The 25068-nt window shown below is 37.2% G+C and overlaps 1 protein-coding gene across 3 annotated transcripts in view; it reads right to left on the bottom strand.

The window, feature by feature from the left end:
- Positions 1-24846, bottom strand: part of CADM2 (cell adhesion molecule 2) — a 1158136-nt gene extending 1133290 nt beyond the window's left edge. For all 3 annotated transcript variants that reach the window (XM_066241147.1, XM_066241150.1, XM_066241149.1), the window contains exon 1: positions 24194-24846. In XM_066241147.1, coding sequence (XP_066097244.1) covers positions 24194-24254 — 61 coding nt within the window. In that variant the 5' untranslated portion in view covers positions 24255-24846. The remainder of the gene's footprint in view (positions 1-24193) is intronic.
- Between the last annotated feature and the right edge of the window lie 222 nt (positions 24847-25068).

Below are 25068 nucleotides of genomic sequence, written 5' to 3'. Positions count from 1 at the left end.
TAGTCTGAGTACTGACCTTCCAAATTGCCTATAAACACTCTGCATTCGCCTTGCTCCGTAATGAAGGGAATTTAACTCTTTGTATGATTATGATTAGCGGTTATTATGAAATCCTCTCTAAATTAATCAATGCAACCTTTATTTAATGAAATACTTACAAAGGCAATAACGAGCGTTTGGCCGTCTTAAGAGCAAATTCGATTGGATAAAAGTGAAATTTTGGATTAGCTACAACTTGTGCAAACCGGTTTCAGATCTCCTGATTGGAGGCCCTTCAGTTCTGTCTACATTATATTTAAGGGGGTACACTTCTGAATCATCCAATAAAAATGAAAAAAAAAAAAGTATCGATCCTTTTAAATACCAAGAAAGCATTTTACCACTTTCTATTTTAAAGTCTAGCAGTACTGTGTGGAAATTATTTCTTAATTAATTCTAAAGTACTCTTGAAATAGTTTAAGAACATTATCTTTGTTTTGAGCCTTAATGCATATTAAAAAGTTGTTTATAGCACTTAGTGTAAAAGTAGCTTCATTTATTGAAGTCTATTCCTGGAATCACTGAGGTTTTCTTGCTTCCTTTAAAGTTGACAATTCTGATAGTTTAAGATTTTTCTTAGACGTATTTTACAAAATAAATACTTCTTCAATAAGCTCTCTTTTAGTTATGTCTCTCCTTACAGAGAATTGTGTAAAAAGTCAAAAATGTGATTAATTTATTCATGCCCACACAGTCTTTAATATACATGGAACAATATGACAATCAGATTTATTGGTTATATACTTCTATATGAATAATATGCCAATATATCAATCGATCTATAAATAGAGGCACATAATAAATACATCAGTAGAATTTTATAAACACAACTATTTATTTCATCATTCATAACACTTGCCTAATTAAAACTTTTCATTTAATGATAAAGAGATAATCATATCTAAACCTTTGCAAAGTATATCCACTTATTTTATCTGCTGAATTGGAGACATTCTTCAAGTTGAAAGGGACCTTGGCAATGATCCAAGGCTAACACCCTCTGAGCAACTGACCCCTAGACAGATGAGTAGTTTTCCTGGGTGATGGAGAGAGCCAGTACCACAGTCATCATCAGAACTCTAATTCCTGATGCCTAATCCCTTGGACTTTCCATTCAGACCATGCTCTGATATACGATTTAAATAGGACTGAATGAGATCATGTTTAAACCTAAAGTACAGCAGAGCTTATTTAAAACTTTCATCCAATTTTGCTGTAACAGGTTTCTTATGCAGAATTTCCCCTACGGCCTATTATGATCTTTGGTTTCATTTTTTTTTTCACATAATGAAGTTATAATTCCCTGACTTCAAACAAATTTTGGATAAAGAACACATTTACACATACATACACACACACACACACACACACATCTGAATGATACAGTAGCAATGATAAACAGCTACAAAGGAAATACATCAATACTTTGAAAGATGTTTTTATGGCGTTACAGCGAGTAAATTCCCCTGCTCTATTTTCTTTTATTCAATGAGCAACAGCAGTGTTGTGTTTTATTTCAAGCCTAATGCAATAAACAAAATTTAAAATGTTCTCAGGCTGTGGCCAGGTAGCTTAGTTGGTTAGATCATTGTCCCTATATGTCCCGAAATGCCACAGCTACAGGTTCAATCCCAGGTCAAGGCACAGACAAGAATCAACAATAAATAAATAAATATGTGGAATAACAAATCAAATTCTCTCTCTCTCCAAAATCAATTTTAAAAACTAACATATAATCTATAATAAAATATGAGTTATGATGTATCTAAAAGAGGACTGAAATAACTCTACAAATCATAACTAAGGTTAAATAGTTGTATTTTAAATCTGTGTGTTAATTTGATTTCTGTTCACTAAAAGAAGTTGCTCAAAAAGTCAAGTCTTTGATTTGAAAAATAAATCAGGAGCATCATGCACAAAAACTATACTGAACAACTGTGTGTCTAACGATATTCTGCAAGTAGACATTAAAAACAATAAACAATATCCCTGCACTCATATTTAGAGTGTAGAAGGAAAATTCTGAAAATATAAACCAGTTAACAAGATGACAAGATAATTTCTGATAGTGCCACTGTCTTAAATAATTTCAGGGGGACTACTTTAGGTTATTAGCACACTTAGAATATTTTTTTCATGTTTATATTAGCAAATATACCCTTTTTGTTTCTAAATGCTTGCCACAGCTCTGTAGTTTACCTATATAATTGTTTATTTAAGTTAAAGGAGAAGAGAAACTTTTTAGCAAGTGCCTTTAATCTCTTTCAAAGTTTTTTATTTAATTTTAGACTTTTGGATAAGGAAGATGGTTACCTAAAATGCCAAGTTCTCCCCAATTTTAGAGACTTTAGTTTAAAACCAGCACTGTTCCCTTTGAAACCCCTGCTGATTGACACATCAGGAATTAAATGTAGTGACTGCTTTTGTAAATTTTGTTTTATTTGTTTTGAAATCAATACCTCATGAAAAAAAATCAATGATTAAACCACTGCTCTGTTTTTAAGAACTGTTCTGTTGCATTCTTTTTCCCAGTTTCACCTCTGACCATTTATAGACAAAACAAGATACTTTTTAAAAAGTTGACAATTTCAAAATTGCAAAGCCACAATAAGAAGAGTTTCTCCAGGGACTGACCAGCAAAAGATATAATTACTGCATTCCATCACTTCCACTCCTATTTATGCCAATACAGGAAGACTAGAATACTATATAATTTTAAGACAACTTAAATCCTGACTCAAATCAAGTAGAGGACATATATTTAAAAAGTAGCTTTTAGTCAAATCAAGTAGGGGACATATATTTAAAAAGTAGCTTTTAGTCATATGTGGTTTAATATCGATTATACTGACCTTTTACAGTGCTAGGATTCTTTATTACTTGTGCTACTACAATTAGGTTGTGGACATGCTGCATCAAGATCACTCAAATTTTTTATTTAGTTCTATTCTAATCTCTTTAACCATGAATGATGTCTGTATCTATTGGTTCATCAAAACTTGATTTATTGATAGCAACTATACTGTTATATCAAGCCTCAATTCAAGATTCTATTTTTATTTTTAGTTATTGATTTTAGAGAGAGAAGAAAGGGGAGAGAAAGAGAGACAGACAGAAACATCAATCTGTTTCCATGTGTGCCCTTACCAGGGATGTTAGGGGCAACCTCTACATACCAGGACAACTCTCTAACCAACCCAGCCAACTGGCCAGGGAGAGGTTCTATTTTCTAACAGTTTAAGGAAGAAAAATACACTTAAAGATACAAAAGATCTACATCTATCCTCTCCATTACACTGTTGCTTTTATTCTATTAATTATCATCAGTACCCTTGCTTACTTTTTCATCTATTCTGCTATCCGAGTCTGATCTCAAAAGAAATCCAGAAATTCCTTCGTTAGTCTTGTTGTTTTTTTAGTCTACCTCTTAAAGTGAAAAACACCTTTAAATCCATGAGATATAAATCTTTCATCATTGATAAAATGTGGCAAGATGAAAAGAAGCTCCTATAGAGGTTTCCAAAGGAACATTTGGAAAGATAAAATGAAGCTCTTGGGGGGGGGGGATGACATGGCAAGTAGCCTGTTTTCTGCCACTGATTATAGTCAATGGATTCTGTTACATTGCCTGAGATTAATCTTCATAAAAAAATAATTGTGAAGAAAGCTTCTTTTATTTTAATATTAGATCTCTAGGAAATAAACAATAAACACAAGAAATTATGGAAAACGCTGCCTGACCAGTGGTGGTGCAGTGGATAAAGCATTGACCTGGAAATGCTGAGGTCACCGGTTCGAAACCCTGGGCTTGCCTGGTCACAAGGCACATATGGGAGTTGATGCTTCCTGCTTCTCCCCCCCCCCTTCTCTCTCTCTCTCCTCTCTCTCTCTCTCTCTCTCTCTCTCTCTCCTTTCTAAAATGAATAAATAAAATTAAAATTAAAACATTAAAAAAAAAGAAATTATGAAAAACGCATTGATTTTCGTGTTCATTCTGGAGCTATAGTCCAAGAGTCCAAGAAGAAAGCGTATTGCTAGAGATGTTTTTCAGTCTTTCCCCTTCTAACTTTACTCCTAAAATAATAAGCAGTCATCAGTGTTATAATACAAGCTCTGATATTATTAACCCTTTAAAAATGTTTAAATAATCTATAGATTTTTTATATTACAGAAGGAAAATAATTCTGAAATTTATTCATTCATCCCCTACTTCTTCACCAAATATCATATTTTAATTAAAGGATAGTACACTTTAAAAATAGGCTATCTAAAAAGCTTTGGTCCTGATAACAGTGTCATTTAACTTTCTACGAGTAAATCTAGTATCTATCAAATTTGAACATTTTCAATTAGTATTGATGTCAAAATCTCAACTTTCAAAAAGTAGATCCATTATCACAGACACACTAAATATTTGTGAGCACGCAGAAACAGCCAATACATGAGTACCTTTCATAATTTCTTTTACTCTAAACTTCACTGTCATAAAGATTGAAAGTATTTTTGTAATACAAAAAATTAAACCCCAAAACATAAATACCAACTTGTAAGATAATCTTAAATTTTGTATCTATTTATTATTAGGTTTCTTCACATTTTAAGGTGACAGCCCTATAAAATGAGTTACATAATTCTTAAGAAAACTTTTATTTGATAGAAAATGAAGGCATTTCTTGTGACTGAGCAATCCCAATTCTCTTATAGAGCCCCCCCACCCCCGCTGAACTCTTACTTGACATGTGTTTAACCACTGTCATTCATTCTAATACTTGTGACTTCAATTTTATTTCAGGAGGCCAGAAGGCCAGACGTGAGCCAAGGAGTCTAGCAGCACTGTCACTTAGGCTTATTAGTACAGAAGATGTTCATCTCAGACATTATCTCTTTGAATTCTAACATGACATGCCATGGAAGAAATACCATATCGATTCTGTCTTCCACAGATAAAAGATTTGTGAGATAACAGAAAATACAAAGAGTTTTCTGCAAAACATTTACTTTTCTATTAAGGTAAAACATAAGTGTTCTATAATGTATGTAAATAGCAGCAAGGAGCATGTCTTATATCAGAAATAAAGATGAACGGAAATTATTTTAGTGCCCAATCAAAACGATAGAGCTGGTGGTGCATAAGTAAAACTCTGTAAGGACTTCATCTTTATTTTATATCCAGAGTGTCACTAAAGAACAAATTTTATTGTATACTCTTCTGAAAAGCACTATAAAATCATTAAGAAACATAACTTAGAATTATTCATCTATAACACAAGATTATTTTGACTGAAAAAAAAATCAGTCAGTGTACGTTTTTCAAATCTGCATTCCGTAAAGCTAAAAGTATTTAAAAGAAGTATTTGTTTGTATTTCTTACCAAAACAAATAAACAAGCAAATAAAACACCTCATAGATACCAGTGTATTAAATATCCACAGACGCTGAGTAATTTTGTTTGTTGTTATTTAGTTTGAAATAAGTGCCTTATTTTATACTGAATTCTGAGGTATGGCCAAGATCATTGGAAGGCACTATTAACTTAATATCCTGAAACATGCAAAGATTAACTAACCACTTAATCAAGGTCACTTTTCTTACAGAAAAGTAAGTTAAGCAAAAAATATCTTTTCAAGAAAATGTTTCTCATTTCTTTTGTTTAAGGGCCTAATTCAATATTTAATATTTCAAATAACAAAAATATGTTTTCTTTGAGCTTCTCTATTATAGCATATTTATATTAAATCAATTCAACCTGTACAAAAATTGCATCACTTTAAATTCTGATTCAATTAATTATAAGCACTTTTGGCAAATAGACAAGTACAAAGATTTTAAAAACACATAACATAATTCTTTGAAGACTTAATAGACTGTCTTAAATGTTAAAAGAAATATATGTAAACTGTGATATATTGTATCGCTTAGGAAGAAAGTTTTTTATGCGGCATGAAAATACTGCTAAAACTAAAGATGCAAGATCAATACAAACTTAGTAAAATAAAAAGAAATGCCACTAGGAGACCAGACAGCATCTTCCCTATGTACCTGCTTACGGAAGAGTTTAATGAATTCAGAGCGGGACCACAGAAGTCACTAAGACACAAAGATGACCGAACAGCACCACCTAGTTCCCTCTGCAAAAGTTTCCAAATATGCATGCAGCTCTGCGATAGTTTGGAAACCTGAATCTATCTATCTATTTATATATATATATATTTCAAATAAATCATTTAGTATAAAACTGCAATACTCTGGCTCATCATCACTTGCAACAGAGCACTTGTTTGAACTACCTTAATTTCAAACTTTCTTTTCAAATAAAGTGAACAAAATTAAAGATAATGATTTCGCTGAGGTTTTCCTAGCTGTGCATAGTACTGTTGTCATATGTAACCAGATAAACAAGTCTTCCAATAAAGCAACTACATGCTAGGCCAGTGATTTTCAACCTTTTTCATGTCATGGCACATATGAACTAATTACTAAAATTCTGCGACATACCAAAAATACATTTTGGCTAAAAATAAGAATAAGTTTGATTTCTTCACACAGGACGGCTACTGTTGTGTTGGCTGTTGTCATTTGTATTTTACTTGACAATCTAAGGGAAAAGAGGTCAGTACCCCTGACTAAATAGTCTGGTGTGGCATGTTTTAAAATTTTTAGTGGCACGCCACCGCCACACCACACAGGCTAAAAACTGCTGTGCTAGACTACCACCGTTATGATTTCCAAAGTATATATCAAAAAAAATTTTTTTTTACTCTACTAAATAATATATATCACCTACTCCAAAGACACCACTCATCAATAAATAATAATATCCCAAATGCCATACAATTTGTCAGAAATATGACATCCTTTACATGTTGAGATCATCAAACTTAAACACTAAAAAAAGTACTATAAAGACATTGAGAATATTTGCAGCCTTTATTCAATTTTGTATTTTCTAACATGTTAAATATTGCATATAAAATTTTATTTTATGTTAGAAGTTTTTTTTTTCTTTCTTTCTTTCTTTCTTTTTTTTTTTTTTTTTTTTTTTTTTTGGTATTTTTTCTGAAGCTGGAAACGGGGAGAGACAGTCAGACAGACTCCCGCATGCGCCCGACCGGGATCCACCCGGCAGGCCCACCAGGGGGCGGATGCTCTGCCCACCAGGGGGCGATGCTCTGCCCCTCCAGAGCATCACTCTGTTGAGACCAGAGCCACTCTAGCGCCTGGGTCAGAGGCCAAGGAGCCATCCCCAGCGCCTGGGCCATCTTTGCTCCAATGGAGGAGCATCGCTGAGGAAGGGGAAGAGAGAGACAGAGAGGAAGGAGAGGGGGAGGGGTGGAGAAGCAGATGGGCGCTTCTCCTGTGTGCCCTGGCCGGGAATCGAACCCGGGACTTCTGCACGCCAGGCCGACGCTCTACCACTGAGCCAACCGGCCAGGGCCTTTATGTTAAAAGTTTTTAAATGGTGTTCTCAACTATTCTCCATCCTTGTTTACCTTGTGATTGGTATTTATATTTCGATCATATTCAGAGCAGACTGAGCAAGAAGACAGATTTCCGGAACAACATTTAATCAGCACTCTCAAGAAGCAATATTATTGTAGTACAAGTTTTAATCAGGCACAATGTATTGTAATATAAGAAAGGGCCAGAGTTTTAATATATATGACAGCGTACAAGGAGCATTGTTTCTAGATAGGACCCTTTAAAAACACTTTCCCTGAGGCATCAGCAGCTCTTTAAATGACTGTCGCTGGTAACATCTGAACTGCTCAAGCAGAACTTCAGCTCTAAAAAACTAAATATTGTTGCTTGTTACATAGATCTTTCTCACAGACCTCTTCTCCCCTACATTCCCTCTGCTGACCTGGTCATCGGTTCTGGCCCACTAAGCCTTTATGAAATTAAATGAATCATCCTCTTGAACAAATCAGTTAGAATAGAGTCTGCTTGAATATTTCTTGTGCAACTTGTCAGCTTCTTTCAAGTTGTATTAATAGAAAAAGGAAGAAATTGGCATCATACTGAGAATGTTTTCAGGATAAATGACGGGAAAATGAGAGCTTTTTAATCCAACCTTAAATAAAAAATCTGAAAAGTCCAGTGAGGTTTATAATATTGTTGTTAGATATTGATTTCATATATCACTGAAATACCCACATTCTGTTACTATTGAAAAAAATGGAATTTTTATTTCAGGAAAAAAAGAATTGCATATTTTGATTTGTTTATTCTGTGTTTCAGACACTAGACTATAAACTTCATAAGGGCAGAAATTGTTTCCATCTTGTTAATCTGTCTTTATAACACTGCCTTCAAACATGTATTTGTTGGAAAATGAATCAATGAATGGATAAGTTATAAGAAAACCAAAGTCTATATGGAATAAAACAATAATAAATTTACACACACACACACATTAAATGTACAGAAAAACAAAACTGAACATAAAAATGCAATACTTAATTCAGTCTACTTTGTAATAATAAAGTCTAATAGAGCAAATTTTATTAATTTTCAAAGTTGACGTACTGATATAATTTCATGAAAGAAAAAAGAAAATCTGACCAAAACTCCAATCAGATGGATCACTACAGAATCAATTTATAAAATTCCTGATAGCAAAAAAAAAGCTTTTGAATGTATATATGCACATGTATCAAAATAAAAATCTCTTTATATGTGCACAAACTTTAAATACTGAATAAAGCATGGGTAGATATAAAAAATTAAATTTTAGTATTTTAAGAATACACAGTTAATATTTATATTATAAAACTACTTTAGGTAAAAAGTGAAAAAAAATACCATGCCTATCTAGTGTGCAGATGGCCAACAGACATATAAAAAGATTCTCAACATCACTAATCATCCTAGAAATGCAAATCGAAATCACCTCACATCTGTCAGAATGTATATCATCAATAAATCAACTAACGAGGCATGTTGGCGAGGGTGTGGAAAAGAGAGATTCCTCTTTTGATCCCACTATTCTCCACTCTTGGTGGGAATACATGTTGGTGCATCCCCTGATGAAAGCAGTGTGGAGTTAACTCAAAGATTAAAAAATGAAAATGCCTTATAAAGCAGCAATTCCACTTCTGGGAATTTATCTGAAGAAACCCAAAACACTAATTCAAAAGAACATATGCACACCTACATTCACTGCAGCATTATTTACAATAGCCAAGATTCAGAAGTAGCCTAAGTGTCTGTCAGTAGATGAGTGGATTAAAAAGCTGTGGCACCTTTACACAATGGAATACTACTTAGCTGTGCAAAAGAAGGAAATCTCGCCCTTTGTGACAACATGGAAGGACCTGAAAAGCATTCTGCTAAGTGAAATAAATCATGCCATATGACTTCACTCGGATGTGTGAACAAAATAAACTAACAAGCAAAATAGAGACAGACTCATAGAGAGCAGGCTGACAGCAGTCAGGGGCGGGGCAGTGGTTGAGGGGCTGGTTGGAGGGCTTGGAGAGATTAGGCAGAAAAGAAAACAAAGGGGGGACTCATGGAAACAGACAGCAGTACGGTGATTGGTAGGGAGAGTAGAGCATGGGGGGATGTGGAGGAGATACTAGGGATCAATGATGATGGACAGAGATTGGACAGGAGGTGGTGAACACACAGTACAATGTATAGATGATGTTCTGAAATTGTACGTCTGAAACCTGTATAATTTCATTCACCGATGTTCACCCAACTCAAAAAAAAAGGGGGGGGGGATAAAATAAAATAGCGGCATGCCTTAGAGGAGAATTTAGGTCCCTTATTCCTAACTATTACATCTTGCTGCGGCAGGACACTTTCCAAAGTCAAGTGTAAGTTAGTCTAATGGTATTACTACCCTCTATAGAATAGAGAACTGTCACTACCAGAGAAGGAACCAGGCCAGCCTCATTACCACGCCCACACTAACCATAGTCCAGCATGGCTGCCCCTTGTCTTTTATTCAAGGGTCAGGGTATCTATAAATATTTCTCATTCTTCCTCTGTCACTAAGTCACCTCCATTCTTTATCTAGGCACACCCCAATGATACAAAAGTCTTAGGAGGAAATATCCCCAATGCCTGATCAGCTTTACTGTTATCTGATAGAAAGACCATCGTTAAAGATAAAAAAGATTATTATTCTTCCTAACTGCTTCACATTGAACCCTCAAGCATAGCTGTGGCATTATAAAATGTACCTTTCTGCTATTATATCATTCGAGACTCATCTGTTTTGCTTTGTTGGTAGTCTGTACTTGCACAGTCAATAAAACTGGGTAAAGCAAAACAAAACTTTAAAGTAAATTTGACTTTATGACCTCTACCATCTAAAAACCTATGAACTTATTTCTCTACCAACATCTTTTATTTATTTATTTATTTATTTACTTATTTATTTATTTTTAATGGGGTGACATCAGTAAATCAAGATACATATATTCAAAGGTAATATGTCCAGGTTATCTTAAAGTTCAATTATGTTGCATACCCATCACCCAAAGTCAGATTGTCCTGTCACCCTCTATCTAGTTCTTTGTGCCCCTCCCCCTCCCCCTTCCCTCTCCCTCCCCCCCCTCCCCCCGTAACCACCACACTCTTGTCAATGTCTTTTGGTCTCAGTTTTATGTCCCATCTACGTATGGAAAAATGCAGTTCCTGGTTTTTTCTGATTTACTTATTTCACTCCGTATAATGTTGTCAAGATCCCACCATTTTGCTATAAATGATCCGATGTCATCATTTCTTATGGCTGAGTAGTATTCCATAGTGTATATGTGCCACATCTTTATCCAGTCATCTATTGATGGGCTTTTTGGTTGTTTCCATGTCCTGGCCACTGTGAACAATGCTGCAATGAACATGGGTCAAAGAAGAAATAAGTGCAGAGATCAAAAGATATATACAGACAAATGAAAATGATAATACGACATATCAGAATCTATGGGATGCAGCAAAAGCAGTGATAAGAGGGAAGTTCATATCACTTCAGGCATATATGAACAAACAAGAGAGAGCCCAAGTGAACCACTTAACTTCACACCTTAAGGAACTAGAAAATGAAGAACAAAGACAACCCAAAACCAGGCGAAGAAAGGAGATAATAAAAATCAGAGCAGAAATAAATGAAATAGAGAACAGAAAAACTATAGAAAAAATTAATAAAACAAGGAGCTGGTTCTTTGAAAAAATCAACAAAATTGACAAACCCTTGTCAAGACTTACCAAGGAAAAAAGAGAAAGAACTCATATAAACAAAATCCAAAATGAAAGAGGAGAAATCACCACGGACATTGTAGATATACAAAGAATTATTGTAGAATACTATGAAAAACTTTATGCCACTAAATTCAACAACCTAGAAGAAATGGATAAATTCCTAGAACAATACAACCTTCCTAGACTGAGTCAAGAAGAAGCAGAAAGCCTAAACAGACCTATTAGTAGAGAAGAAATAGAAAAAACCATTAAAAACCTCCCCAAAAATAAAAGTCCAGGCCCAGACAGCTATACCAGTGAATTTTATCAAACCTTCAAAGAAGACTTGGTTCCTATTCTACAGAGAGTCTTCCAAAAAATTGAAGAAGAAGCAATACTTCCAAACACATTTTATGAGGCAAACATAACCCTTATACCAAAACCAGGCAAGGATGGCACAAAAAAAAAAAAAACTACAGACCAATATCTCTACCAACATCTTTATCTTAGCTATTTCATGGATGTGAAAAGATATGGAGAACTGACGTTTCACAATACCATTGGTCTTATCTCAGCCATAGCACTTCTATGTTAAAAAAGAAAGCCAGTGGATATGAAACTATCCTCTGTCAATTTTACGTGACCTTTAAAAACATATTCATAAATGTTATTGAATATAACTTCTTTTTTCATGCTAGTTAGCATCAAATCTTTCTATAAAGACAATGCACTTATTACAATATTATTTTGATACTATAGGTATCATATAATATTTAATATGTTCACTCTGGACAATAATGTTCCTCTGAAACAGTTTATCTTTTAAAATAACAGGGAAATGTCCTTCCTTCTTATATCACACTGAAAAAATCAATTTCTGAGTGGCTCATTATGACTAAAAATGTTGAGAGTTATGAAGCTGTAACTCTTCCTCACATTTCTAGTGTTTCACATACCATGTGGTTACACAGAAGACATTAAGATATGTCATTTTTAATCATACATTTATAGGAAGATCCTCAATATAATAAATAAAATTCAGGAACACACTAAAATGGCTTTTTATCAAAACAGTAAAATAGTCAACTAAAATTGCCTCCCAAGCTACATTCCCTCTTATTTTCTAGGCCAGGGGTCCCCAAACTACAGCCTGTGGGCCACATGCGGCCCCCTGAGGCCATTTATCCGGCCCCCGCTGCACTTCCAGAAGGGGCACCTCTTTCATTGGTGGTCAGTTAGAGGAGCATAGCTCCCATTGAAATACTGGTCAGTTTGTTGATTTAAATTTACTTGTTCTTTATTTTAAATATTGTATTTGTTCCCGTTTTGTTTTTTTACTTTAAAATAAGATATGTGCAGTGTGCACAGGGATTAGTTCATAGTTTGTTTTTTTATAGTCCAGCCCTCCAATGGTCTGAGGGACAGTGAACTGGCCCCCTGTGTAAAAAGTTTGGGGACCCTTGCTCTAGGCACTGGAAAGTTTATCAGCAAGGGTCAAACAGAAGTCACATTAAAGAAGGAGGCTTTCTTCTGTGGCTATTGCATCATACAGACACGTCTTGGCATAAAGCAAGATAAAAGAAGCTATGGAAGAATATACTTTTAATATCAGCTTCAGAAAGTGGCAATAATCCCTAATGAATGGAGCTCATTGAATCTACTTTAGATATTTACTAAATGTGTATTTCAACATAAGGATGGCATAATAATTTCAACACCTGGAGTCAGGTAAATTTTAAGTCAGTCCTAGTTAATAATATATTTTCAAATAAAATCCAAAAGATATCAAGGAAACTGATTTTTAAATCTGAAGAAAAACTAAAAGACTTAAGAAAAGCTACATTTCACTGATACGTTTTAGAAAAAGCAGTCGTAAAACATTTTATGTGGAAATAGAGTCAATACAAATTGTAAAGTCTTTTCTCCCATGGCATTTGGGTCCCAGTAACTATATATAAATTCTCTTCAAAATCAGTTAATATTTCCAACCAACCTCCCACTGCCTTTTAATATAAAAAGGTAAATAAATCAAATTCATCCATAGCAAACAGGTGTCCTCATTTGCAGAAGTAAAAAAGCATTTAAAAACACGCACGGTATTTAGGATTTTCTTTAAAAGGCCTTTTAAATAAAAGGGATGGATTCCCCCAGTTAAACTGAGAAAAATGTATTCTGAGTCTATAGTTCAGAGACATTAGGAGAACCTACCCTATAGCTTGGCAATAACAAATGCAGGTCAATCCACATGATAATCTGGCAGATCAAGGTCAGTTTGTAATTCTTTTGTTTATATATTTATCCAGAAATACCAGCTATGCTAAGTAAAACAGTAAGATGATTTGGCTTCATGTTTACCCAAAGTCATCATCAGGAATATTTTTGAGGCTAAGAATTTAAGCCTTCAGTAAATAGAAAAAGAAAAAAAAGAAGAAGAAGAAAAAGAAAAAGACAAGAGATCAAGAAGCCCAGAGAAATTGGAAAGAAATTTCTCAAAGCTGTGAGACAAATGTTTTCAGTGCAAAATTGAACTGACTACCCCAACTGAAAGCAATGAGTCCATATTTTTGTTAAGTATGTCATTATTTAGAATTGTTTGTTTCTTAGTACCCATTTGTGTCTTCTCTCTGTATATTACATACAAACGAAAATTCATTGCAAATATTTATTCTGTTTTGTATACTGTATTGGCATTTTGGCAGTTATAACATAAATACTTAAGTATTATTTAGATGCAATTAAAGAGATGTGACAAAATTAAATGGATTGGAAGAAAACTAATCAATCAGTGGAATAAAAACATTGAAAAAAGACACAGATGAGACATTTGATTAGGCACTTGAAATAAAATGAAGACTAAGACCCTGTATTCTAGCAGCTTATACTCCATTAGAAGAGAAAAATAGACAAACACCTAAAATTCCAAATGTTGTAATAAAAATATACAAAGGAGTTGTACAGATCATAACATAAACAAAATAATACTTATTTTTCACATTAACTGAAGACATAAATGCTTAAAATAATCAATAAAGGGCAGGTGGCATTCTTTTATCTACTAAAACAAATAGATGAGATTCTGGTAAAAAAAATTCTCAATAAAAAAGAAAATATTCCTATGCATTCCTGAACAATAGTAGTTTTTAAAATACCATTAATAATAATATGGCTTCAAATGATGCAATTGTATAAAATAATAAAATAAAAATTAGTTAAAATTGTCAATATATAAACTTATAAAACATATTTATCATAATAGTAATTAAAAAAATAACAGTTGTATTTACTAATTAAACTCACTTTTTGATATAACATAGAGGTATACAAGTAAGTGAAAGGTACAATGAATAAAAGTACACTCTCAAGTCAAACTCATGCAATAAAGGAAAATACCTTCTTTATAAATGGTGATGCCCTATATGAGCCAGTTCTTGAAGCTATCCCTATTTTAAAAAGAAATCTGTGTGTGTGTGTGTGTGTGTGTGTGTGTGTGCGCGTGTATGTGTTCCTTCCTTCCTCCCTCTGCATAGGATGCTTGAGAATGAGTTCAATGTTTCTATATACTGTGATAGTTGTTCAAATTGCAACTAAATCAAACACTGAAAATACTTCAAATATAGCAATGCAATGACATTTGGCAGCTCATGAAGATTGCAGGCAATTAATACGATCTAAAAAAAAAATCTATAGCTTGAAATAATAACCAGCATAACTTCAAGATCCTACCATAGCAAAATGTGTTAATGGGCTGGTTAGGGAATAGTGTATTGATTTAGGAACAATTTCTGATTCTTCTATTTGTTTGCGAGAGTGAAAGGAACAATCCCTATTCAGGAAAACGGATACACATTTTCACTCATTATTGAACTTCATTCCCACTGCAAAGAACTATTGAGAAACAACAGATACGGTATTATGTATCACAATGGTGAATTTCATTCTGCCTTGGCAGTGTAACTAGTTAGTGCAGAATGTGAGTAACTGCTTGCTATCCTGGAGTCAGATATATAATTGCCTTCAGAAACATCCTTCTCTGAATACCACCTACACATTAACACATGACAGTGAATTTACAGCCAGACCCCTGTTCTATCCCACATGATCCCTGAAAAGGCTTTGAAATGAGGACACGTGCATAATTAAGGCACACTGAATATCGCAGTACATGCAACAAACCAGAGTATTATGAATCCGTAGGGGGACCTCATAGAACTAATACATTTTCTAAAGAAAGCTGCACATGAGTAAAGAGAGCCTAAAATGCTAATTAGATCCTCTCAGTGGAAGCTATAGAAAAGTTGATTCTTGAATCCTGAAGTTGGGCACAGAATGGAACATTTGTATACAGAAGGACGGAAGAGAGAAAAACTGAATTTGACATCAAAGCCCCTCAATAGGCGATTTACCCAGTTCGTGAGAAAATAAATAAAACAAAATAAAAAAATATTATCAGTGGGAGAATTCCAAAACTCCTGAAAGGGTTAAGTATGAGAACTGATTTCCTATTAGAAAGGGATTATGTAACAACAGAGGGACATACTCAGCCTAGCATATGCTAATTTAGTAGCCTTTGCCAGGCAGTTCTGTGTGTGTTTGGCTGGCTGGCTCATATTCTTTCTCTCCTCTTTTTTGCCATTTTTATTATGAGTCTAAGGAGGTTGAACTCGCACACTATGCACTCATAATAACAAAAACAAGTAAAAGCATGCTATACATGATTTAACCTTGCTAAAACATTGGGGTACTTGCCTGGCCTTGGAGGGTAAAAAGAAAGACACCCTTCTGTATGTATTCCATAGAGAGGTATTAGCAAAACTCCCTCTCTTTTTCCTTCATTCCCCCCTTTAATTTCTTTTAGTGGGTCTCTCAGATTGGTAGCATGGTCAGGAGTGGGGGAGATAGATATTCTATTCCTGGAGAGTGTTAAAGAAGCCGAGTTATTATTCTGACTTCAACACATAAAATAAATAGCAATAAAGGAACGACAATTAAATGAGATGCTGATTGTACATTTTCTTATTTGCTTTTAAATATAAATATTCTAAGAATTTCTCATTACAACCTTAGCACTACTGCAGATTGGAAAGCAGAAGACATGTAAGGTATGAGAATGAACGCAAGGTGTATGTCATGGATGTTTTCCCGGGGGGGGGGGGGAGTTAGGACAAGCTAGTGTAAAACACGAATTTATGAAGAAAGTAAAAACATATTTTACGGACTATAAATTTTTGTTCTTGATGTTTAAGTAAGTGTTAAGAAAGGCACGTGCCTTTTTGAATGCCCACAATTTTAGCAGAGAAGCTAAAAATATTTCTTTACAAGAACAAATTAATTGGCTTTATAAATTACACCAAATCAATGGAGCAGCTATACAGTAAGCTGTCAGCAGCACAGCCTCATCAGGAAAGGTGCTTTCTCCCTGAGTTCCCAAAGATGCCTTTAGATAAACAATGCACAGTTACTGTAAATAAGCCATTGTCAAATATAAATATACTTATAAGGGGGGGGTCTATTTGACCTATAAAAAGACTTCTGTTTTTTCATGTGAAATCATTTGCAGAACACACTTAGCTCTAAGATTTTATGTTCCTCAAAGTAAAAGGATGTTTATTTTTTATTTCCTAAACAATCCCTAATGACGTTCAATAGCTAGCCTCCAGAGAAGCTGTTTAACTATGACTAACCAGGGGCTTCCCCTTCAGCATTCCGATGGCTGAAAGATATTTTAAATATTCAAGTAAAAACTATTTGCTGACTCAGACAGTGTTATCCCCAAAGTTGAATAATGATGGCCTTCATATTTACTTCAAAGTCCTCTAAAATAGAATGTGAATAATTAATTGGCCAGCTCTCTCCCTGGCGGTTCTCGTACAACCTCAGCCTCGTGTCTGTTCAGGTGGCAGTAGGTTCTCCTCACGCAGCTTCATGAACACGAGGGAAGATCCAGAACACATGCTCAGCTCTGCTGCCTGCTCAGAAATCACCAACCTGGCTTGTGTGTGCTTTTTTTTTCCAGTGGAGAAGTTAACCACTGGTACAGCCTAAGAGAACATAATTAAAAATATATGTTCACTTTCATAAAAAAGGTAAAAGAAAATAATGAGTACAAACAAATTCTTGCCTTTTCCTTACACATCATCTCTGAGAGCCCCAAACTTTGATTACTGATGAAAATTATAAAGATATCCTTCAGTTCTAAAAATAAACTGTACACTTTCAACTTATATTTATGTGCATATAGAGATAAATGATTGAGGAACATTTCCCTTTTCAATTATTACATTTCTGATTTTGGCATTAATATTTAACCGATATCTAATTTACTAGAGTATTTACTTTTCTAACTTTTAATTATGCTGCATACTTCTAAAATGAAAACAATCTCAGACCTGCTTCAAGAAACCCACTGAACACATTAACAGGACCAACTGGAATCATTTTTTGAATGAAAATCCGCATGCAGAATATGTTCAATTATTTCTTTCTATAGCAAGTGAAATGGAAAAAAAGCCAAAGCTGTATTAGTTACTGTTATCTGACAGGCTTTCATGATAGGCTGCCCCTTAAGAACTGGTCCACAATTCTTACTTTTATGAAGCAATCTACTAGATGTTTTTGCCTTTGTGATAAATATTACTGTTCATACAAGACATAGCCTCTACTGATTTGACGTTAACAGAAATTCCACTTGAGGACCTAAATAAACTATGTGAACATTTAATCCCTCTTTAAAAAAAACAAACTACCATATTTTCATAATACAGGAAATGCTCCAATAAGAAAAAAGAAAAAACAACCAAGGGACTGATTCTTTATTCACTAAAAATAGGATAACAGAACATCTCCTAGCCCAACACTTATCAGGCCCAAAGCATGTAAACAACTGCGTAGAAATCCTACTTTAACTTTGTTATTTATCTTCATTAAACTGACCCATGTTTCTGATAGTTTTCACAAAAACTAGTTCTTTCACCATTTGATGAAAACATTGATCATTTTATTAGGATTTATTTATTACATTCATTTCCAAACAAAAGATGTGTTCTCTTGTTCTCCGTCACAAGATCACGTGAGTAGCAATACTCTCTGGATTATTCCTGGTCATAGAAAGCTGAAGGCTGGTTCCTATCCACTACAAGCTGGGAAAAGACTCCCCAGTCCACCCATGCCACATGACTGCTCTCCTGAGCCTCTGCAGTCGCAGCAGAGCACATCAGGCCTGAGATGCCATTTGCATCCTCACACAGCAGGGGGCTTCAGCAGCCACAGCTCTGGGCTATTCCTCAGCCACCACTTTATGTAAGGAATTTGCAGAAGATGTCTTTTTTTTTTTTTGGATACTACAAAACTGCACTCCAAAGATGCTTGACATTTTCAAATAAAATGGTGGCAAGGAACTTGTCCTTTTCAGTATTTTACCTTAAGTCAGTAAATTTAAATCTTGCCCCTCATTTTTTCATGGAATGAGGTTGTAATCTAATCTAATGCAATATTTCTAGGATTTTTAATTTAAAAAAAATGAGTCAGAAAACAATGTTAAGACCAACTGATCAGATTGTGTTTATTTAAAGATTTATATCAAGAGCTGTTTTTATGTTACTTTTCTATGGGAAAACTGTTTTCTAAATTAATAAAGCCTACAAAATGTTCAAATGAACTCTTAGTACATTACTTAACAAAGTATGAGTGCTGATATATTATACAGAGAAGGGACCATTTAACTCCAACAGAACTGGGACATGCCTATTATTCAGTCCAATACTATTTATTATGCATCTACTAAATATAGAATAAGAAGACTGAACGGATAAGTAAGGCTCAGGGCTTGCCCTCAAGAAGCTTAAGTTTAATAATCGCACAAGAGAGCTATATTAGAGAGTAAACAAACCAGTCTCTTTCAATTATACAAAGGGCTTCTGACTTCAGCTTGCGAATTCTGCTTCTTGGCATTTGATTTCCCTTCTCACTGCCTTCTCAACCTATTCAACCAGCTGCCATTCGATAGGCAATTATACCAAGGAGGTTTAGCAAAGTCTATTAAAGAAGGGTTCTTTCTCAATAAATCTCACAGAACACACATCAGTATGATCAAATAAAATATCAATATGACAGGTCTATGTTATATTATTAATATACCCAAAGTCCTTTGTAAAAAGTAAATCTTACTTGTCTCAATCATCTAATACCCTGTAGAATACTTATCTGGAAAAGAAAACTGATACAATTTGAGTTTGACTTTTAGGCCACTTTAAAATGCATGTTTTAAGATGTCTTCCAACATGTTTGAAGTTCCATTTGCTCTTTAAGTAATTTAAGTAATTTTTTTTCTTTAAGTAAAACGACATCATCTCAGTATTTAAATGTGAGGCAAATAGCTTTCAAATGCCTTATTTCTAATGAAGAAGGTAGGAAGGGGCCATCTCAGTTGATGCTTACCTTCGCCATGTTATGTTCTCACAGTCCTGATAGTTGTACAAACGAGACAACAATAAAGTAAGCTTTCATATCTTAATGCAAAGTTGGTCCAGAAACTACTCATATTTATGGGGAGATTTTCTTAATTACTAAGCATCTGGTATTTAAGTCATAGTCATTGTCTTTTATATATCGACTCTATTTTTCAAAGTTTGGGCTATTAATCAAAAAAGAGAAGACTGAGCTATATATATCCTAGCGACTCCCTTCAGTATTAGAATTAAGCTCGACAAGACTAAGGTTATTTCACAAAGGTAAAAGAGTGGGAGAAACCTTTTAGGAAGTAGTAAGTTACCAGTATTTTATTTATTGTTCATTGGTGCATTTTATATTATAATGCGTTTTCTAAAAATATAAGAGGAAGTTAATGAAACACACCCAGCCAAGTAATATGTATGTCCAATTGACCTTTAATTTGAAGATCTTTCTTTCTGAACATAACATCATTTACCAGAATATTCCATGGCAAAATAAATAATAAATACATAAAAAGAAAACTTAAACCTCAGTATTTATGTTGGATGTCTTTTTGCCTAAGATAAACTCAAGAAAGGAAATACAGTTCACAACAAAATCAGGGTCGAGGCATGTCTATTTTCTCATTATATTTCGACCACCACTCTTTTTTTTTTTTTTTTTTTTTTTTTTTTTTTTTTTTTGCCTTTTTAAGACAGTCTCCATCTTTGCAGTGCCTCCTCAGGCTTGGAAAGGGATACAGCTTCAGCAAGGGTTAGCAATTGAACTGTATCCACTCTGTAGCCAAGAGAGGTCAAACTTAGTTACAGGTGGCATGCTTTTACACTCCTCACTTTAAAGAAATTCATTTCTCTCAAGTGTCCCTTGCCCTTACCTCAGATTTTTCCTGTCTGTGATGGAGAAAAAATAAGAAAGGATGCCCCATAGCTTAACACTGAATCAGATTTCAAGTTATACTTTGTAGTACTCTAAGTAGTCTAATTCCAAGTTATACTTTAGTCAGAAACATATTTATTTTCTGTTTATCTCAGAAAGACCCACTGGGGACAAATAAGTCGGTGTTGTAAATAAAATTATTTAAGCGTTTTTTTTGTGTGTGTTTTTTTTTTGCTTTCCTCATTTTATCACTGTCTCAGTTCTTACCACTGGTTCACCATTCTATATATTATCAAGCCAGCAGACTGATTTTGCTTCTCATAAAGTGTAAAAAAAAAATAGTGACATATAAAACACTGAAAACACAAAGATGACATGTTCAAATGAGTCTTCTTGTACAAGGTAAAGCACACTGCAAGAAAGGGGATAATAATACAAAGGATCCATAAACTGCTTAGTATTAAATGATTGTATACCATGATACTGCTAAGAAAACTAAAAAATAAGAAGCTGTAGACTGCCTATAGTATTTGCCTAGTCATAACTACTAGCAGGCAGAGCAGACTCCCCCTAGCCAAAGTCAGTTGCTCATTATTTCCCCTACCACCCTTCCTAGCCTGCCTTCCCTGCACACAGAAGGGAAAGACCTGTTAAGTATTTAATCTGTGTCCAGGAAATAAAGCTTTCACTTGACAACCTCACCAAATCCCAATAAACCAGTAAGGCAGTGGGAGAAACATACACCTGAACCCTGAAGCAATGTTTTCAGACAAGACTAAGACAAGGGAGGCACGAGCAATTTGTTTGAGCAGGAACAGACAAAATCAACAAAGTGTGATGTGTCGGTAGAGCAGTGTTTGATAAATGTGAGGCGGCCATAAACATGAGAGGACAATCCAGTGGTGCTTTGTGCCCCCTCCCCCTTCTAGTTTTTTTTTTTTTTTCTTTTTTCTTTTTCTTTAAAGCCTCTCTCTCTTTGAGTGTATTAATATGGCCTGATCTAAGATGCTCACAAGTACACAGATATCACTGGGCTGGTGCTCCTTCCTTGCTTGCTGTTTTGGACACTTATTTATTTATTTATTTATTTGGACCTGCTGCTGGTGCTGCTGCTGGTTGCAGTGGTGCATTTCCCCTGGCACACCACGCGCCTTCCACCCCCACGCAGTCCGCTGTGAAAGCAACACTGTCTTAATCATTGGTTTACATACTTAATAAAAAGAGCCATGCCCTTAGTAAAAGAGAATGCAGCTGATGGAATGTTCAGGGTAGAGAAAGTAAATCCTCCTCCAGGCTGACAGAGAGAGAGAGGGGAGAGAGAGAGAGAGAGAGAGAGAGAGAGAGAGAGGCGCCAGCACACAGTTATTTTGCACTGCACTGAATAGACAATTCACAGGGAAATGTTCAAGGCAAAGAGGAGGCGACCCCCAAATGCAGTCCATTTCCCACATGCTCTCTAATACATAATCTTCTCGCACCGGCCCAGCAGTGCGTGCAGTGACGTGCTGAGGCCAGCACACACAGACTGGCAGGGAAAACACATCCAGCGGTGTCGAATTTTCATTACAATCACCAAATTAACTGATTTCCCCACATAACATTCCCATACCCGGCGTGGCTCGTGCGCCGGGAGCGCGCGCGCGCGCACACACACACACACGCAGAAAAAATGCAAGTTACTGAGAGGTGAAGTGGGGTCTCTGGGAGGGCGTTTCAGCACGGATTAGAAACCCAAGTAATGTGTCAGCCAGCTACCGGTTTACTTGTGCAAGGGTGGGGGGAGCGAGCGGTGGGAAATGGGACGAGGCAGCGTAAGCAGGAAGAATGGGCTGTCTGCTTCTAGGAGATTCTGGCACATGACATATCCGAATTTACATCCAACATAAAATGCACAAAATTACCACAAAATCGTCTAAAAATATCTCTGCAAGGTCAGGTAGTTAATTCATGAAAATGCTGTTCACTGTCTCTTCTTGTCTATTCATATATATGCATAAATAAGACGGTCCCGGTCTATATCCCTGCGGAGGACAGGAGAAAGGATGCATTCCAAGAACTTGCTGAAAGATGGTTCATTGACCTCATTTAAATCCTCCAAAGGCCGATTGGGTTTTGCACGACTGTGTGTCTGCATGTGTTTTACTTCCAGATTCCTTTTACCCAGACATAAATGAATTTGTTCAACTTATCTTTGCCCACAAATACACAAATGATGACAGAGGAGTTAGAGGTGGGCAAAGATTTAATAAGAAACCACGAGTTACCTGGCTTTAAAATTATATATATATATATATATATATATATATATATATATATATATATATATATGCTATCGACCATCATTTCACACCCATTCTCCATGAATCTCACACTCAAGCCACATCCCTACCGCTCCTCTCTTCAAAGCAACAATCTTCCCCCTACAGCTCCTGCCCACCCAGTCCTAGAATGCCGCCTCTGCCTCCACCGCTCCCCCCTCCCAAAGCGTGCTCTCCCGTGCACTCCTACTCCAAACACTGTCATTTATTTCATAATCAGCATCGTCCTCCCAATCCCACACAGTCCCTTCCTCCCTCCTCCAAGAGGGTCTGGGGAAAAAGTGCATCCCAGGTCCCTAGCCACTTTGTATCCAAACCCAGTGATTTGCATAATCACAGTGTTCTGTGCGGTTCTCCCTCTACTGCGGTCACACGGGTTCTTACATTTCACGTGCAAGGGTGATATTAATTACGGGAAGAAGTGGCAGAGAGCGAAGGGAGAGATAGGGAATCAAAGCGAAAATCCCTAGCAGAAAGTAACTATTAGGGTTCGTATATTTCTTGACTGAAAGAAAAGAAAAAGGAAACCCCACGGACTGTAAAAAGTCGGTTTGTTGATAAAGTGGCTTTGGTTCTTTTAATGTTTCCCTTCCTCTCGCCCTCTTTTTTTTTTTTAATTTCTTAGTTTATTCATTCTCTTTTTATTTCTCCTTTTTCTCCCTTTTCTTTCTTTTTCTTTCTTTCTTTTTTTTCAAACCCCAGAAACAGTCTCCTCTCTCTTCCTCGGTGAATGACAAGTCTCACAATGCATGCCCCCCACCCCGGGGATGTTATTGCAATGCACACGGTGCTGCCGCTGCTGCTGTCCTCGCCGTCTCGGTAGCTCGCTCCCAGACTCTCACTCACTTTTTAAAGACACAGGATACGATGATGGTGGGAAGAGGGAGAAAGGGAAAGGGAAAGGCCACCCGAAAAGGGGGAGGTTCAAGAGATGACAAGCGATGGAGAGGGTCGGTCAGGAGCGTGCTGGTGGGGGGCGGTGGGAGGGTGGCATGTTCAGAGGAGGCACAAGTTGCCAGCCAAAAGGCGTGGGGCTGGGGGGGGGGGGCTGTTGCGGGGCCGGAGTGCGAGACGTGGGAAGCTCAGGTGAACGGAGAGGCGAAAGGTGCCGCCGAAGGGGCTGACTGTAGAAGAGCAGGGCTGAGCCAGCGCCAGAGATCCGAGGGGCTGGAGCCCACTGCCACTGCCCTCTGCTGCGCCGGGGAGCAGGGGGAAGGGGTGGGAACGTCTGGGGACTGGAAGGGGTGAGTAGAAATACGGGGTGGAGTGGGGATGATGAGGAATGGGCGTGAAGTTGATGCTCCCCGCGGCGGGGCGGGGATTACCTTGTAGCAGGAGCCCGCAGACACTGTAGAAGCGAAGAACGGCGCTGCGTTTCCAAATCATGGTCCCTTCTCTAAAAGGGTCTGGGAAGGAACTGGGGGGCAAGGAGCTGCTGGTGAGCGGGGCACCCGAGTGGAGGGCTCGGCCGGGGTCTTCCTCGCGGCGCCCGCCGGACCCACGGTCCCCGCCGCTGCGGTGATCGAACCCGCGGACGCGGATCGGCAGCAGCAGAAGCGGCAGCGGCGAAGCACCCGCAGAACGGGGTTTCGGTGGGCGAAGTAGTTTCTTCTCTTCCTCCTCCTGCTGGTGGTGCAGCCGCGACAGCCCGTCCGCCAGGTACAGGGTCGGCGCTCGCCTTCCTCTCAGCGCGCACGGCAAGTCCCAGCGCCGGCCGAAGCCGCCGGAGCAGGTGGTGCAGCGAGGCTGGGTGTCGGAAAGGTGCGGACGAGGGCTACGAGGAGTGGGTAGGTCACGGCAGGGAGGGGCGGCGGGAGAGGGGGCGCAGGCAAGCAGCAGCCGCCGCACGCGCTCGGTGTGTCTCGGGGTCCTGGGAGGGGAGGTGGCAGCGGTGGAAGCGGCTTTAGCGGCGGCGGCGGCGGCGGCGGCTCCCGGATGCTCAGGCTGCAGCAGCAGCAGCGGCGGCGGCGGAGGCGGCAGCGGCAGCGGCAGCGGCGGCAGCTCTACAGAGCACCAGACACAAGGGCAAGCTCAGCGCGGCAGAGGCCCCGCCCCCACCCGGGCCAGACAGACACCGCCCCCCGGCCAATGGAAACGCAGCCGCCCACCAGGGATGGCCAATGAGAGAAAGGGTTAGGTGGAGACAGGCGCCGGGAAAAACAAACAGGCTTCTCAAGGACCCTTCGGGCAGGAAGAACTG

This window comes from Saccopteryx bilineata, chromosome 8 (assembly GCF_036850765.1).
Source record: "Saccopteryx bilineata isolate mSacBil1 chromosome 8, mSacBil1_pri_phased_curated, whole genome shotgun sequence".
In the NCBI taxonomy this organism is placed as follows: domain Eukaryota; kingdom Metazoa; phylum Chordata; class Mammalia; order Chiroptera; family Emballonuridae; genus Saccopteryx; species Saccopteryx bilineata.
The sequence above is the reverse complement of the archived record's forward strand: the minus strand, read 5'-3'. Positions and strand labels throughout refer to the sequence as shown.